We start from the raw sequence: 18,000 nt of genomic DNA, 5'->3' as shown, positions 1-18,000 counted from the left end.
CATTCAAGCAGGAACACTTCAATGTAACCTGTTCTCCTTGAGAAACACGTGGCATTCCACAGGGAACATGACAGGAGGCATTTCATTCGGATAAGTAAATGCAATCACTCAGATGTCTGCAACTGCCAAGTCAGACGTCCATGGTAGTTCTATTTGGATCATGAAAAGTACTCTTCTTTTGGGTTTTCAGTGTGTGTGGCCATTTTTTCCACTATATATACATGCATCCATCCATCCATACATACATATTTATATATGTTTATATATTTACACACACACACACACACACACATATATATATGTACATATATATACATATATAAATATATAGTTGACTGGTTTTCTGCCACACATCTTTTTCTGCATTTTTAAATTATTCTCCCTTTTTTTTCCCCCTTAAAATTAACCTCTCCAAAACTCACAGTCTGCAGGAATTCTCTATCTGGCCTGTGCTCCTCACCAAGAAAGAGGCCAAGTCTGCCCATAGTTTAGTCAGTTTTGGTACAAGCACCAAGAGCCCCCCCTTCAAATAGGCTTCAGGTGCCTTTTCAATGAATCAAAAATATGACAAAGAAAAGGAGTTTATTTCTTTCAAGCCCACATCCTTCTCACACAAAGCACAGAGAAGGTCCCAGCAGTGACCTCCAGTTCAAAGGAGGAAGGTAAATCCTCATGACAAAGACGGGAAAGTTCTCTGGGAGAAGATCAAAAGCTGAGGCTGCTGCAGCAGAGGGAACCTGGAGGAAACTTGTTTGATTCCCTCCAAAAACATTCCTGACTGTGACAGCAAATGGAGCATGAAAGCAAAGCATGAAGCTGAGTTTGGCAACAACAGTGTCTGAGTGGTTTACAAAGAAAAACTGAAGTAATAAATGGATTGAAGATGTGATTGAAGAGACATAACTAGAAAGGAGAAGAATATGGCACTGAACTGCTAATGGGAACACAGACTTAGGAGGGAATTACTTATCTTTCCTTACATAAACTTAAAAATAATTTTTCATTATCTGGGGGCCTAGAAAATATTAATACTCAAAGAGTAAACATCACTATTTAATCCATTGGAAAGAAAAAACAAAATGCCCTAAAACCCAATCAAATTCAGGACAAACAACTTGTATGTACAACAAAAATCATATCACAATCTCATTTCAGATCTTTACGGATCTGGAGGGAGGCATATTAATTCAGATACATTTACATTTGCAGCTGACAGCTCACCGCAGCAGTCTGGGGATGTTTATCTTTCATTAATTATGGTTCAAGGGGAACTGCAACCTGAGATAGCTGAGCTAACCCTCTCCTCTTACGGATTCAGGCCTGCCACCTGGAAAGCATCCAACCCTTCACCCGTGCCTCTGGCCCCGGCCCAGCTCCCGCCTTCGCGCACAGCCCGGCCTGCTCAGCAGCGGGGCTTTATCTCTGGTAAAGGCGGTGAGAGCCGATGCATTTCTGACAAATGCCTGCCTAAATCTCTTCTTTCACGCTCGGGAGATGGTCTTACTCATATTTATCCCGGGCCAAGCACGTGGAGAGCAGTTCATCCATATCCCAGAGCCGCTTCTCCAGAAGAGCGAGTGCTCGGGACTGGCTGCTCTGCTTGTGAGATGCAAAGTGGCTCCAGAAATTTCACTGGAGCTGCACTCTCCTGTACCAGCTGAGGGTTTAGCCCACGAGTCCTTTCCTGCTGTGAGACAGGTGTTGAACAGGATGTAGGAAATCACACACGTTCCCTTGAATCATTTCTCCCAGGCAGAGGCAATGATAAATTTGGAAAAGGTGTTGTGTCTTTTAAAGATCTATTAAGATTGAATGGTTGACTTCCTCCTCAAGGGAACCTCTCCTTAATCGTACATTGCTTTGACTCATACACCACCTTCTCCAGAGCCCTTCTGCCCCTCGAGTGTCCTTAGATTCTCCATTTCAGAAATCAATTTGATTAAAAAAGCAGCAAGATACTTCAGCACACACAGCCCCAGTAGTAACTGGGTGGGTTTTTGGCAGATAATGTCTCCAGATGTTATCTCATTCCCTTGTGGCAGCCACCCTGGGGATGTCTGCATTTTTAAAATGCTACAATATGCATTTCTTGTCAATGGATATTATTTGTGCATGCTACCTCACATGCAGCATCCTTTAATGCTTACATATTCGACATACCAGCACTCTTTTAGAAGGCTGTATCTCAACAGTGCAAAATTACTCAACGATTCCGGGTCAATTTAGTGTATTCTTTCACTGTTAACATGACCTCAAGAAAAATAACAATACTTTGCCCTTCTAGAGCATCTATCAATGCCCACAACACTGCTTAAGTCTGGCAATAAATTGGTTTTACCAGACAATTGCTCCTAAGTGATAATGTCAGCAACACTATTGCAAGAGGTCTACTAATTATTCTCAATAAGATCCAATCCTGGCAAAAGCACAAGTTTCCTCTTTTTAGCACTGAACCACACAGACCTGTTTCCCTGCAGATCTGTAGCTGATGGCCTTCCCTTCCATGCCCAAAATTAGGCTCCCAGAAAGGGGCAGTGCCCTGGTGAGTCTATCAGGAACACACAACCCTGTTTCCTCATTAGCACTTGCAGATGGAGTGCTGACATCCCACCTGAGGCTGGTTTGCTGGCTCGTCTTTCACATCTTGATCACTCACGTTTCATGCACCATACATCCCTGTGTGGCTGCCACGCTGGTACCAATCTGGGAGTACATGTCTGGTGTGCAAGCTGTTCTAGCCTCATTTCAACATCATTGGCTTAAAACCACGCTGAAAAAACAGGCACCAGCTCAGTGTGGGTATCATGCCCACATACAGCAACACCAGTGTGGAGTTACAGCAAAACTGGCACAGAGTTACAGCGAAAGGGTTGGGTCCTCTGTGGAAATTTCCTGCAGGACATCACCAGAGCCTGGAAACACTTAACTCTATGGACAGGACTGCAACCACACTGCCTCTCTGGGGAGCACACAAGGGTACCAGCTACATCTTCCAGGGTAGGGTGCCTCTCATCTACATCAATCTAATTTAATGTTGTCATCACAGATCCCTCAGTACTCGAGGAACGAGTGGAGCTTCTCCAAACAGTGATTTATCCCACCCTAGGACATCAGACCTAACACTGGAAGAAGAAATTACCCTCTTGAGTCATCTTGCATCTTCCTATATCTCTCTCCACTGACTATAAAGAAAACTTAAATTAGCTTAGACTACACAATTACTTTTTATGCGATGAGATCATCTCAAAGCAACCCTGTCCTTTCCCACAAGGCACCAGAAAGCCAAGCTGTTTGTAATATTTTTTTTAAAAAACACCTTACTTTTGGGCACATCCATGGGATTCAGGCTGCCGATGAGGTCTCTGACGTAGAGCCCATCCCCATCCTCCTTGCTCAGCCAGTTGTTGCAGGGGAAGTAAAAGCGGAGGTGAGGTCTGTTCATGTCGGTCACGATGACGCGGTCCAGGAACCACCCCGCGTTCAGCCCCGTGTTGTCATGCTCAATCCTGGAGGAAGAACAGCCCTGTTTCAGTATTCTGGCTAAGAATGGCTACTAGCACCACAATTTTGTGGAATATTATTTATTAGGCGAGGCTAGAGCAACTGTATGTACACGTAATTCCCATTTATGGCTGACTATCCAAAGATTTTCAAGGAACTTATGTGCTTTTACAGGGTATATTAAAAATAACAACCTTCCATATGGGCAGAGATCACAGGTGAGTGTGTGAATCTTTTATCTGCTCACAAACGTACCTACACCTCCTCATTCATTCAGCATATGCATTCATTCACCTTGCACTGCATACCTAAAACATAAGGGACTCCCTTCCCACCCAGTCCCCTCCTGCTCTATTCTCCTTTGCATTGTTTTAACCACCTCTTCCCAGCTTTCTTTGTACTACTTAGTAATTTTAAATTTTTTATCAGTCAGTCAGACAGTGGTTAAACATAATAATTATCATTTACATTACACTAAGTTAACAAAAGTGGATGGCAAACCCCATTTACCTCCATCGGGACATAAAAACAGTCCTAAACGTCTTTCCCCGTGATTGCATATGACAGAAATACAATTCTTGGTGGGGAGCATGGATACTTATAAGCAATACCGTAGGTGATTTCACACTTCAGTTCAAATCTTCGGCAGTAAACAAGCTTTTACCACCCCTTAACTTCACCTTGATCGGAGCACGTTAAGGAATAATGAATAAAACATGGCAATGCTTAAACCTCTACAGCCTGTCATCCTATTAGCACCTCACAGAGCAGGTGTTGTGGTAGCAGCTTTGTGCAGGTACCTTATTTTCTTTATTTGTCCGACGTTATTGGTTTTCACTCGGAACACATCTGTTTTGCTCCTCTCAAAGGCCGTGCTGCTCCTGCAATGCACATGCATCAAAAGGAATGGTGAAAAACCAGCAGCCCTGACAGCAGGCACGCAAGTGCTAGCGTGTAAGGATAAAGAAGTGTCATTCCTAATGCTGGAAGGACCTAGTTTTCACTGCCCTCTCCCTAGTGACAGGTTTTGGATGCTCTAGGTACTGACATTCAGCAGACTTTTTTTCCTTCTCAGACTCCAAGAGTTCTTCCAGAAGCTTTGGGGAAAATGCAATGCGCTTTTTGTATCAGAGTCCCACTCCCAGACACGTCCTCTCCTGCCATCCAGACCTGCTCCTGGTGGTGGGGCCAAGGGCTCCAGCAAGTTCCCTGCGTGGCCACAGATCTGCCCAGGACTCAGCCAGAGATAAAAGCATCCAACCACATCCAACTTTCCAGGCCCATCGCCCATCGCGTTTTTAAACAACTACCGAAATTTGGTGCTTCCTCCTACAATTTCCATCTCATTTCAAGTAAAACAATTGTAGGCAGGAAGTAGTTTGATTTTTTGGGGAAGTGTTAAATGTGCAGTTTGTATTTCACAGGTGCAAGAATATAAAGTCTATTGGCCCAGGTCAGGGGATGTAGAACTTAATTCCCAGTTCTGCCTCTAGCCTGCAGCGTCATCCTTGGCAAGCAGCTCTGTCCTTTTCTGAGCTCGTGTTTTCCACGAAAACACCATGAATAACATCAAGGCAAAGCTCTGAAGACACAGCCTCTCCCACCTGCCCTCCCTGATGGGCCCCCATTTCCCCTGGGCTGCTAAGCATGGCTACGGATGATTAAACACAGCAAAACCCAGAAGTTGTATTAAAACGAACAAGAAACCACAGCACTGGAGCAGCCCAAAGCCACGGTGACAAGCGGTTTGCAAGAGAAAGTTAATGAATATTAATAATCTCAGCAAGGGGGTTTGGCTTTGCTTGCTGCTCTTCACGCTGCTGAAGAACCTGCATGTGCCTTGCTTACAGGTCATTTTGTGCTCTGCTAAACCCATGCCCAGCCTTCCTCCTCCTCCTCCTCATCCATTCTGCTGTTTCAGACCCCGTGCCAGGCGCAACACCAGCGTAGGAAAAGGCTAAAATGGTTAACCTTGCCGCGAAGACAAGAGGCAATTAATCCCGGCTCAGCCTCCCCCAGCCTGGCTGGCTGGCTGCGGGAGTGAAAGCAGCCAGCGAGTGCAAGGCAATTAGTCTGTCAGGCTTGAATGAGCATCGTAATGACAGCGTCTTCTCCCCGCATTGGCTCGGGGATCGATGCAGTGCTGCAGGCTGCTACGGAGATGTCATGCAAGTATTAAGTGAGAATAATCAGCCCAAAGCTCCCCGTGCACCAGTCCCACTGGCTGCTGGTTTGTGGCGCTCCTGGCCTCTCTCGTTTGCTGGGGAGCCAACCTCCTTCTGCAGGGCATCCCAAAGTGCCCACTGAGCAGATGCACAGTGCATCCCTAAGCAGCCTGGGGAAGCATTGGAAAACGTGACACAGCCCAGGAGTCAAACCCCTGGGAAGTCTTGCTGTCGAAGGGTAGGAAGAGTTCTGGCAAGTCTCTTCCCTCGAGATGGATCTGCAGCATCAATGGGAAAGAAAAATCCTGTCCTTCCTTCCAGCACTGCGTGGGGAGCGAGTGAGGGAATACCCCACAGTGAATGGCTACACTGAAATATTGGCTAAAGAAAGAAAAGAATGAAAGGAAAGGAGAAATTACAGCTGGGCTGTGTCAGAGTCTGGTCCAGGCCAGGACTAGGATGAGACATTCACAGCCAGATTACCATAAGGAACTTGTTACACCAAACAATGAGGCACACTGTCTTGCACAGCCCTGGTGACAAATAATGCAGGAAAAATATGACTTGGAAATTGCAGCGCTAAATTTGCAATGTTCAGGCTTGACTGGGTTCAAACCCAGGGATTTTAGACCATAAGGATCTTCTGAATTTCACTGGAGGCCTGTCATTAATCTGAAATAACAGGCCAGTGCAACTCCAGAAATATGTTTTGGTTGGGTTTGTTTATTTTGACATATTTGATTGGTCCTAGGAGCTCTATTTTTTCCATATTCTATTGCAGCATTTTTCCCAACTGCTTTGTAAGAAACATCCAAGAAGCTTCATCAAAGACTAGTATACAACATTCTTATATTTTTTTTTTAATTTAATTTTTTTAATCTGTAGCTGTTTTCAGATTTTTTTTTCAGCTGAGTAATTGCCTGCAGGCTGCACTGCTTGTGGCTCTGCAAATGCACAATCCTTCAGAACACTTTGTTCCCTGGTTGGGTTAGTGGTGCTGCTAAAAGTCTGCAAGAACTGGTACATATTCAAGCATAGCATTTTTAAATCCCTGCATTCATCTCCTCTGCAGGCCATGGGCACAGGCAACAGAGCCAGTGCCATGAGAGTTTTGCCAGTTCTTGATGGGATGATAACCAGAAAGCCTCTACAATGCAGTTTTGTTTGCAAAAGTACATAAAACAAACATTTGTACAAGTAGATTTTTTTTTTATGAAGGTGAATTAAAAAGAGTTGACCCACCACCTAAATAAAAGTCACATTTGAAATGGAAATTTTGAGTGTTTTTTTAGATAATAGTCTTCCCTTTTGATCAGCTAACAGCACCCTTTTCACAGGTCAGTTCTTAAGAACAGACAGAAAACCTGGATACTGATCACAGCAGAGGCATAAAAATAATGACCTTCAGCAGTGATGGAGTAACCTAAGCCAATTTAGCTTTGAATCCCTGCTTAACAATCCTTTAAACTGCCTTTGCATTCGGTGTTTTACCTGAAAATGCCTTGTACACACAGAGCTGCCAGCAGAAGTGCCATGGATTAAGGGCTGCACAAAGCACAAAGTGTTATTCTGGATGTCAGTTCAAACAAAATTTTTAAAATGCTCCATTAAACCATTAGAGAGAGTCAGTTCTTGGTTGCATCTCCCCGAAATGCTGCCCACAGGTCTGCCTGCTCCTGCCATGGATGTTTAGCAGCAGTTGGAGGAGCTGAGTATTTGGGATGATTTCGGAAGGTCAGACAGCCCAAACCATCCTAAAGGCTGCCACTCTCTAGGAAAAAACAAATGCTACTTGGTTCACCTGCTAGGTCAGCGGAGTTTCTCATGCACTATGGGTGGGCAGTGTAGAATGCCACAGAACCACGGAATCATTGGGTTGGAGAAGCCCTTCAAGGACATCGAGTCCAACCATTCCCACAGCACTGCCAGGGCCACCGCTGACCCATGTCCCCAAGTGCCACATCCACATGGCTTTTAAAACCCTGCAGGCCTGGGGACTGCCACCACGACCCTGGGTAGCCTGTTCTGGAGTTGGACAGCTCTTTTGGTGGAGAAAATTTCCCTAATATTCAATCATAACCTCCCCATGCCCAGCCTGAGGCCGCGTTCCCTCTGCTCCTGTCCCTGTTCCCTGGAGCACAGCCCGACCCCCCCGGCTGCCCCTCCTGTCAGGAGCTGTGCAGAGCCACAAGGGCCCCCCTGAGCCTCCTTTGCTCCAGGCTCAGCCCCTTCCCAGCTCCCTCAGCCTCTCCTGGGGCTCCAGCCCCTTCCCAGCTCCGTTCCCTGCCCTGGACACTCTCCAGCCCCTTGGTGTCTCCCTTGTGCTGAGGGCCCAGAGCTGTCCCCAGAGTTTAATGTGTGTCAGAGCTGAATTGAGAGGGACAAGAAGGAAATTTCTTCCCAAAACCACACAATGAACCCTGCTCCTCTCCCCGTATATTTGCAATTACTAGAGTGTTCTCTCTTCACGTCCTGTTTCCATGAAGCATTTCCCTTCCACCCTTCAGCCAGTATCAACTGTAAGGGTGCCATGAAAAGGTGTCAGGGATGAGCACTGGTCTGTCCCTGTTGTTTTCCTGGCTGGAAAGTACAGACAGCTTCCCTCATCCTCAGGTTGTCTAATACACATTACAGGCTGTGTGAACCTGTGTTATCAGGCCTGTGGCTAAGATGGCATCTTGCCAGAAGATGCAAAAGGTATTGGAAAAATGCTGACAATGTGTTGGCCTCATCCCTCTGTCCCTTCCTACACATCCACTATCGATCATTCCTGGAGAGAGGACATTGTCATGTAAAAGCTAACTACAAAAAAAAAAAAAAAATCCCCCATATGTTCAAACCAGAGCAGCTCTTAGCACAGAGCTCCAATAGCAGCATCATTAACCTCCTCCTTGGAGCAACAAATACTCCAGGGAGTTTGGTCTGCAAATATTTAGCCAAGGCTGTTTTCATGAAGCTGACAGCATCAGTCAGCAGGTGGCTGGGAGTACCACGTGAGGCAGCAGACGTCCAAAACCACTCCAGATGGAAAAGAAACCAGCAGAAAAGCACAGCCACTGTCAGTGTCTGTACCAAGGACATTATCAACCAGCAGAATGAATCCTGCTTCAGCGGGCACTGAAAAAGTTGGTGAAAAAAACAGCCCCACTTGAAAGGGTTTAATTGGATGGGATGAATTGCTCAGGGCTGTAGCAGAGTGATGACAGCCAGGAGCCAACACCAGGCCAAAACCCTCTGAGTCTGAATTCACCCCAAAACTTTACAAAGTGCCAGAGGACACTCAGGCTCTGCCTTATCCATAAGCATTCCAGGTACAGATTCAGACAGCCTTAATTACAGACACTGAGTAAGTGCTCTTTCACTGTGAACTGCATGGAGCAGCATCATCTTAATATCAGATATTTTCATCTTTGGTGGTGTGATTTGCATAAACAAAATAAAGTAGTGGTGTTTAATTTAGATAATCTTAGCTATGCTTTATCATAACATCATTGAATCATTGAATGTCCTGGTTTGGAAGGGACCTTAAAGATAATTTCTTTCCAACCCCACTGCTGTGCATGGGGATGTCTTTGTTATCTGCAGTTTGGCTGTTATTTTCTAGAGAAACTGTGTGCAAAGCAAACAGTGCCACCAAGAACAGTGCACAGGTTGCTCAGTATTTCCCAGTATTAAATAACATTTTAAATTACATTCACTTTGCCAGATTGATGTAAATTTTAGTCATTTGAAAACTTTCATCCCCTTGCCATGGAGAAATATTTTTAAATTTTCAAAGAGAATGAGCTCAGGCATTTTTAAGACTGACATTAATGAGTTGGGATAGGGGCAGGGCTTTGAGCAAGACAGAATGGTTGAGTTTGTTCCAGGAATACACCTTACTCTCATCCCAAGGGGAAAAGTGGCCAGGTTTTACAGTCTGACAAATGCAGCTGACACTTGATCAGCAGGGACCTGGGTCTAACAGCTGAATTCCCTTAAAAGTCTGGCTATTTTAAGCAAAATCCTATTTTTCTCTCTAAGGCTTGACCTTCCTTGTAGTTGTACCACCAGCTGTTGTGTTCATAGCTGCTGGTGGATTATAATTTATACAGATGCTAGTTATACCCACTCTTATATTTAGGTTGTTCAACACCTCAGTCTAAGCACTCTCTCAGGTATTTTATTCCTGAAATACTAAACATGGGCTGTCTAGTAAGGCTGAGCAAGAGAGAGGGAAAAAATTCCCTCTTTTTCAGAAGTGAATACGGACTCCAAAATGTGCTGTTACTTAATGCTGTCCCAGACCATTAAGCCTTTAGAGAGCACTGAAAGCGCTGCAGAACTGTACAGACATAAATCAGGGCACAGTCAGATACATAAACAGCTGTAAAATGGGAAACCTCCCATGGCATTAAAGGAAAAGGATCACAGCTCCTCACTGAAGCAGCACTTTGGCACCAAGGTGAGAATCCTTCCCTCTCTGCACCTGGGGTTTGTTCCCTTCCTAACCTGAACTGCTCTTTCTGCATCAGCTGCCTAACCCTTCCTAACTTACTATATTAACTGCTCAGAGTAAATAAGCTCTCTTTCCTGTATTTATTAATTTATTCCAGAGAAGTTAAATAACAAAATCAGGTCTTCTTCCACTGGGCTTTTACCTTAACTGTATTAAGGCTACAAGCATTACTATCTTCTAAAGACTACCCTGTACATACTCTGCAATTCATATGTATTTGCTGGCTTAAGGAACAGGAAAAACTCTGTATAGTCACCCAAGATCAGGTACAAGTGACTGACAATTAATTGTCTTCAGCATCAGAAATTTTAAAAAAATCCTCTGTATTGTCGTCAAGTTCAGTAGAAAGCCAGCTGTCACCAATTATTTCATCTTTATTCCACATTGCCATAGCTGCTAAATCTTCTCTTAACTCTTTCCTCTTTTTTTTTTTTTTCTCAAGGTAAAAACCTCTCTGTGATATTATTTGCAGTGGCCCTCAACTGGACCAAGTAAGCCTAACACCGAAAAGTTACACTAGTGAGAAAAAGATGGATTTGGACTAAAAACTGTGAATGAGCCAGCAGTGGCACTCCCAGCTGAGTGCTTTACTATTTCCCCAGCCTCAGCCTGGTGGGAAGCACGTGAAAATGGAGAAGTAAAATACTGTGGAGCACTCTTTGCTCAGAGTTGGACCACAGAGGATCAATTCACAGCTGGGGGAAAAGTTTGGACAGCTGTCAAAATGTCACCAAGCAAAGCCTTGGTGTTCACCCACGTGTCCGTGATGGCGCCTATGGAAAGAAATTAATTTGTGGTGGTGCTTTTAGCTTCTGGCTGAGCTGTACCTGCTGCAGGGTGGCGGATGGGGAACTGAAGAGTTGCATGAGCTGGGTTTTGAGGTGGGATTTCGCCAAGAGCTTCTGGGCCCAAGCAGCACTCTGCCAGCACCAGTGATAGAGTCCCCCCAAACCAGCAGAGAGTGGCTGCAAAGGAGGAGTCATCCAAGCCACACCCAACTACTTGCCTGAACCTCTTTTCCAAAATAAATCACATTATCACAAGATTTTTGTGTTGGAAGGGACCTTAGGGGCCTTAAAGTCCATCTCATTGCACCTCCTGCAATGGGCAGGGACACATTTCACTATGCTAAGTTGCTCCAAGCCCATCTAGCCTGGCCTGGAATATCCCTGCCCCTGCTTCTCTGGGCCTCACCATCCTCATACCAAAGAATTTCCTTCTAATATTCACCTAACCCTGCCCTCTGATATTTTTAAGCAGTTTCCCCCTTGTCCTGTCACTCCATGTCATTTTTTGTAGCCCCCCGCTTTGGAACTCAGCTCTTGGCTCAGATTTTGAGTGCTGTCACTTCCAGAATGGATGCTCTTCCTGACCAGTCATGGCAAAGATTTGTGTCTTTCACAGTTACCGTATTGTTGCCCAACGTTAAAAACACAGGACATCTCATTAGCTTGCCATGTCTTCCCCCTTACAGCCCATGACAAAAAGACCTGGACAGTCATGTCTTTCACTACCAGCACACAGTCGGGAAAGAAACAGGAAAAAACCCATTTTAACCAGAAGGCGAAGTGGTAGTACCATCTTTAGGCAATGCATGATATTTTAGCTGTCTGTCGTACATGGGGAAATGTAAACACCTATAAAATGTCATGCATTTGCAGTCATAAGTGAACTCTTGTAAACATTTAGTTGAAAGATGCATGAGATTCCATCCTTTTGCCATATTCACAAAGCTGCATAACAAGTTTGGGTGAGGAGGGGGCCAAACTGACTATTTCACTATTTCTTCATAATTAGGAGACAAGACTATCAATTAAGCAGGTCTGAAGGCACTCCTAGGTTCAGACTAGATTTTTTTTCTCAGTGTTCCTCGATGGAGCACTGTAAAGTGCCAGACTTTGCTTAGAGACACAGAAATTTTGCTGATGTTTGGGAAACCCCCAGTGGAAAGCTGTGGTTGCATTTCTAGCGGTCACCTCCTATGGGATCAGTTTCAAGAGCCCTGAACTGCACAAGGTTGGCTCCTTTCATCCTTGCTTTCCACACCTCAGCCATCTGCTCACTGCAGCATCAGGGACCAAACCCAAAAGGCTAATTCAGGTTTAAACAAGCTCAGGGAGCTGCTGCTGCTGCAACCTAAAATAATCTCTGTGTGTCCTTTCTTTTTCCTTTTCACAAAATAAAAATGGTGAGAGCAGGAGGAAAGAGGAGGCATTAACCCAAGTTCCAGCAAAGACCACCTGCACAGCCAGCAGCATGTTTAATGCCACCGCTGATGGACATATTTTGACTTCTCTAAAGGGCATAGAGTTTATTTATTGATTTTTAGGGTAATATTTGTGTTCTTCCCATAGCCTCGAGCAGACGAGTGCTTACCCAATGAAATGGCTGTTTATGTAAATGCTGACCACAGGACAACTCCCTGGAAAGCAGATGTTGCTTTGATGGCTTTGCCAAATACTACAGGGCAGGTTTGGAGGCTACAAGCTCTTTCCCCAGCAGAGCTGCTGCTGCTGCTCCCAGTTCTGTCACTGACCTGCAATGGAACCATGTTCCCTTTTAGCTCCTTGCCTCGTTTTCCTCCTCTGTTACATCAAAGAAAATGGCATTCCACTTTCTCAGTTTGATGGGATGTCTGGATGAAAATCACACAACAAAAACCAAAGCATTTCACATAGACATAAAATATACAATCAGGAAGCTCTCCCTGGTGTTTCTAGAAATTCTGGGATAATATAACTCCTTCGCCTAGCTCTGGTTTCTGAATTTGAAATATGGCAAACAGGGCTGAAATTTCATGTATTTTCTTTACCATTCCCATATCATTTTCTTTACAGACTCTCATGTTTGAGTTGTTTCACTGGGAAGAGAAGCTCTTTTGAGGGTAAAATTTAAAATAGCTGCAGGTACCTCTTGTCGGTGCTGTAGAAATGGAGAAAATGTGAAGTTACCGTGTGACATTAGCACAGGATTAATAATTCTGAAACACATTTTCAAGAAAACCAAAACAATAAGAACAGAGACACACAGCCTCTCCCAGACCCTCTGGAGAAGGGATTTCTGATTTATCTTAGTGCAATTGCCTGACTAAGGGGAGATTAGTACATGCAGAGCTGGTACATGTTGATTTCATGGGAAATGAGCACCTGCTGACCCTGATGCTCATTTTGTAAATTAAAAAAAAAAAAATTAAAAAATTTAATAAAAAAAAGGAAAAAAGCTATTTAGTCAAAAGCATCTTAATAGGTTCTTATAAAATATGGCTCCCACTAAGTTCAACATGCTGATAAGGAATGAGAAGATGCATCCATAGGCTGGTGTTGACATCAGCTGGAGGAAAATAGAGCAGGGCCACCAGAGTGATGTGCAACTGCAGTGGTGTGCAGCAAGGCACACAGCAGATAGGATGGAAGCAGTCTAAATTAGGAGTCAGCTTAAATTCTTCCATTTCTGCTTGCCTCAGATTTCCTATGGCTGGTTGTAGGTGGTTATCTATCAACATTACTTCAAACCCACTGAGTTACTCTTCAGAATCATTCAAGGACGCTTCTGTCTGTACCTGACTAGCATGGAGACCTCTGTGGGATCTAGGCATGGGAATACAGCCCATCATGCCCACTTCAACAAGCAATGAATATGCTCAGCTCCTAATTTGGGAGCTCCAAAATTAAGCTCTAAGAAAAGCAAATATCCCCACACCTTGCAAATATGAGCCTTATGTAACATGGATTTCCACCTACAGAAGGGAATGCAGGTTTGTGACGGATTGGGTACGAAATACGCAATGGCAAAAATTCAGATTTCCCTGGTGATCTTAAAATACTGTATAGATTTATTCCCTCCACATCCATCAGCATGATATTATGTTTCATCAAAAATGCTTTAACACAGTCCCTGAAGAGCAGGCCTCAGAGATACAGACTTCCTTTCAGACACGTACTTGCTGGTGAGATGAGTCTTGGGAGTGATGCCGTGCTCTCCAAAGAGAGTGACAAAGACGTTGGCGTCGGTTCCTGCTCCCCGGACATCTCCTGTCACTGTCACCACCTCGTACACTGTGGAAAGAGAAAAGAAACATCAGGACAACAGGAGAGAGCCTTCACCCTTTGTAGATCCAAGTCATCACCAAACCTGAGCTGGTAAACACAAACTAGAGATGAATCTATGCACCCACTGCCCAAAACAACCCATCTCTAGGACAGGGCATAGTGAACCCAGCTCTTGAAGATCATCACATCAAACAAAACTGCTGGAGACACTTTGCATGGGCAGAGAGGGACTGTGTTAGGATGGACTTTGCTGCAAATAAAACACTTCTCTGTGAACATGCTGCCTCCCCTACCACAACGCGTGAGGATGTGTTACATAGAGCAGATGAATTTATGTGAAGTGTTAAAGCTGTTGAGCCACTTTTCATTTATGCACATGTCAATGCAATGCACGCTTTCCTGTTTGCTCTGATAAGATATTTGTATGGAAGCTGGGACATCGCTACAGCCAGGAATTTTGCATTTTGGTTGTTATGGAGATTTTACCAAAGACAAAATGGTAAATTGTGAGGAGAATCACAGAGTGTCCTGAATTGGAAGAGACCTGGAAGGCCCCAAAAAGTCTCGCTCAACAGGGCATCAATCTTTCCACTCTCCCACAGGACCCACAAGGATGATCAAGTCCAGCTCCTGACTCTGTCCAGATACCCCAATTATCCCACCCTGTGCATCCCAGGGAACATTGTCCAAGCACTCCTGGAGCTCTGGCAGCCTCGGGGCTGTGCCCATTCCCTGGGGAGCCTGGGCAGTGCCAGCACCCTCTGGGGAAGAGCCTTTCCTGATACCCAAACTAACCCCCCTGGCAATAGGTAAGAAAACACTTAAATCAGAGTCTCAAAGCTCTATCTATTTATCTTTCCAAGCAGCACACTGAGTGATAGCTTTATTTACACACACACACATCTTCTTGGGAGACACACAAGTTAAAAAGTGCCTTTTACTCAAGAGGCATCAGAAGACCCAATGGCCAAAAGGCAGAGTCAGACAGATTGAAATAACAATAATTCTGTAGTCAGACATACATTTCTTAGGATGATGAGTGATGTTAGAACAAGACTTGAGGCCTGAAAACAGGTTACTTTACTGAAGGACTTGTCTTGGTTGGCTAGACAGAGAAGGAACTGGAAGAAATTACAAAACCTTGCCTGTGGCCAAGCTATGCACCCTGATGGCCCTTTCTGGCTTCAGACAACGTGATGTTCATGATCTAGTGATGGCATCTCAACCTCAGACCTATCAGCTAGAGGAGAGGCTGTACTTTCAGTATTTCATCCTGCACAAACTGACTGCTAACTATGGGATTTCTCACAACTAATGCTGTAAAAATTCCCTCTTGATGGGTGCATCAGAACAGTTACATGTTTTTATTAGTGTCCATCTCTCCCTCCCTACATCACTAATCTATTGTATTCACATATGTATTGTATTGTATTGTATTGTATTGTATTGTATTCTAGTCTAGTCTAGTCTAGTCCGTTCTATTCTAGAATTCTATTCTATTCTATTCAATTCTTGACTCTATTCTATTCTACTCTGTATTTATTCAAAAGACACAAAAACTATATTGTAACTCTGCTCTGAGCATCAAATGTTCTTCCACAATAACACTCTTCCCTCAAAACATCATCAGAAAGAAACGTAATCACCATTTCAACCAAAAGAGCAAAATGCAGAGCGCTCATGTAAAACTGATTAAAAACTATTCTTTATTTCCATCAGCTCTATTGCATTGAGAAAAAAAAAAAGTGCAATATTTTCCTAATCTCACCTTCCCATGAATATAAATAGGACAGGAAAGGGGACATTGTTGTAATAAATACAGGAAGTTGTGATCTGTGCTCGGAACATTTTAAGCATCCCTTGGGCTGGTGTATTTCATTTACAGGCTCAAAGGAAGAGGAGATAAAAAAAAAAAAAAAATCCAACAAAAAAACCCCGGGAAGAATATGGGAACTGTTATGAGTAGAACAGCTGCCCATTTTTTTAAAAGGTTGCAGAGTTACTAGGTTGGGCCAGTTGCTGCCAGGGTGGAGTTCTAACTGTTTGTTATTGCAATCATCTGTTGTTTTCGTTAACACCTGTCACTGATGGTTAAGAATTCCCCTTTTGTCCAGTGACACCCTGCTGCTTCCTGGAGGATGGCACCCGGGACGGTGAAGAGGAGGAGACCTCGGAGTTAGCATGCAAATGACCTCAGAACCAGCATGCAACAGGAGAGACCCCTCACCAAACCTTGCCAAAAAACCCCTAAAACAACGAGCCAACACAAAATTGGCGCATCAAGGTGATGGCAAGATGTGAGGAACAGAATCTAGTACCCACCAAGGCCTTTTTACTCCTCACACTAACCTAAAGATGCTGGCTAGACAGAGGAACTCAAAGCTAAAAGTAAAGGATTTCCCAGCGTTCTCATGAGGATAGAGCCCCTGGCTTTGCCCACAGACCAGTAGTCAAAGCTGCTTTCTTCTTCCTCCTCTTGAGTCACTCCTGGGAGCAGCGGTGGGGTTAGTGCAGACCCGTTGGTTCTCCCCACCCGAGCTGATCACTTTTAATAAAGGCATTAAAAAGGAGAAAGGTCTCCTGCCAGTGTTTATTTCAGGATCCACAGCCTGCACATGAGTAATAAACATGAGCAGTGTTTTCACACAGAAGGTGTTTGCATTAACCATTAGCAGGCCGGGGCTGCGGCTTCAGAAACAGTCGGCTCACCTTAGGATGTTGCTGTGCTCATCCTGACCAGCCCTTTATGCCTGATCATCTCAAAGAGTACTATGACTTATCTGTGCAGTGGAAGTATTTGTCACTCTCAGCTTGCCACTGCCCAAGTGGCAGCTACAGCTCATCATCCCTCTGGAAGCTTCGTGCCTGGTCTAGCTCACAGCTAGTGTTTGTCAAAGTTTGGTGATCCTTGATGATCTTGGAGAGCTTTTCCAACTTCAGTGATTCCATGATTCCAAGCTTTTTTAGGAAAAAGGGTCTTTAGGCATTGTCTCCTCTTTCATCACAGGGCCTAAGCAAAATTTGCCCCTGTTCTGGTTTTCAGGGGTGAGGTCAAGTTATGTTCAACTTTGTCTGGCATGCAGACATTTTTCATGTGAGAAGAGAAAAAAAGAGCCATCACAACAATCTGTAAGTTCCCAGAGACCTTTCAAAAGCTCAGACAGTTTTTCTAGTGAGTTTCTTTCACTGCTAGAGAAGTGCTAGGACTTTTTTGTTATATGTCCATTTAACAGAGTCTGCCATGCTAAACCTGCCCATCAAGTGGAACTCATTTTCTTGAGCTGGTCTGCTGCATCTGTGCAGGCATTGACATCACCCCATCTATACAACCAATCTTAATTTCCTTGCTGAAGTTGTAGAAAATTATCTACTCCCTAGCAAGAGAGGTGATGGGATACAGGGACATTGTCAATCAATTTTCAATCCCTAGCAAGTGAGGTGATGGGATACAGGAACATTGTCTAAGATAATGTCCACCACCAAGCCACAATTTCCCCCCCTCCCATAAAAATAAAATCCCTCATCTGATTTCTGCAATGGGAGTCTCACAATTGGAAAACAGTGACAGCCCGAGTAGATGGGCTGCCCTTTAGGTTCACAGCCCCAAAATCAGCCTTCATGCACTGCAGTGGGCAGGCAGCACGTGGATGAGTAGTTTTTCCCAGGACAGATGTGCTGAGCCCTACTTGATTAGCTCATGCCATTACCAGGCATACATTGTGGTTAAGACCATTTTAATTCACTTTGCACTGAGGGACAACAGGAGGGTTTGGGTTGATGATATCAG

The 18,000-nt window shown here is 44.4% G+C and overlaps 1 protein-coding gene across 1 annotated transcript in view; it reads right to left on the bottom strand.

The window, feature by feature from the left end:
* Nucleotides 1-18,000, bottom strand: part of LOXHD1 (lipoxygenase homology PLAT domains 1) — a 152,005-nt gene that overhangs the window by 120,298 nt on the left and 13,707 nt on the right. Inside the window, exons 2-4 of the mRNA XM_063180704.1 lie at nt 14,105-14,219; nt 4,302-4,382; nt 3,322-3,506 (exon numbers count right to left, since the gene is read on the bottom strand). Of these exons, the coding sequence (XP_063036774.1) occupies nt 3,322-3,506; nt 4,302-4,382; nt 14,105-14,219 (381 nt within the window). The remainder of the gene's footprint in view (nt 1-3,321; nt 3,507-4,301; nt 4,383-14,104; nt 14,220-18,000) is intronic.

Source organism: Melospiza melodia, chromosome Z (genome assembly GCF_035770615.1).
Source record: "Melospiza melodia melodia isolate bMelMel2 chromosome Z, bMelMel2.pri, whole genome shotgun sequence".
Lineage (NCBI taxonomy): Eukaryota > Metazoa > Chordata > Aves > Passeriformes > Passerellidae > Melospiza > Melospiza melodia.
The sequence above is the reverse complement of the archived record's forward strand: the minus strand, read 5'-3'. Positions and strand labels throughout refer to the sequence as shown.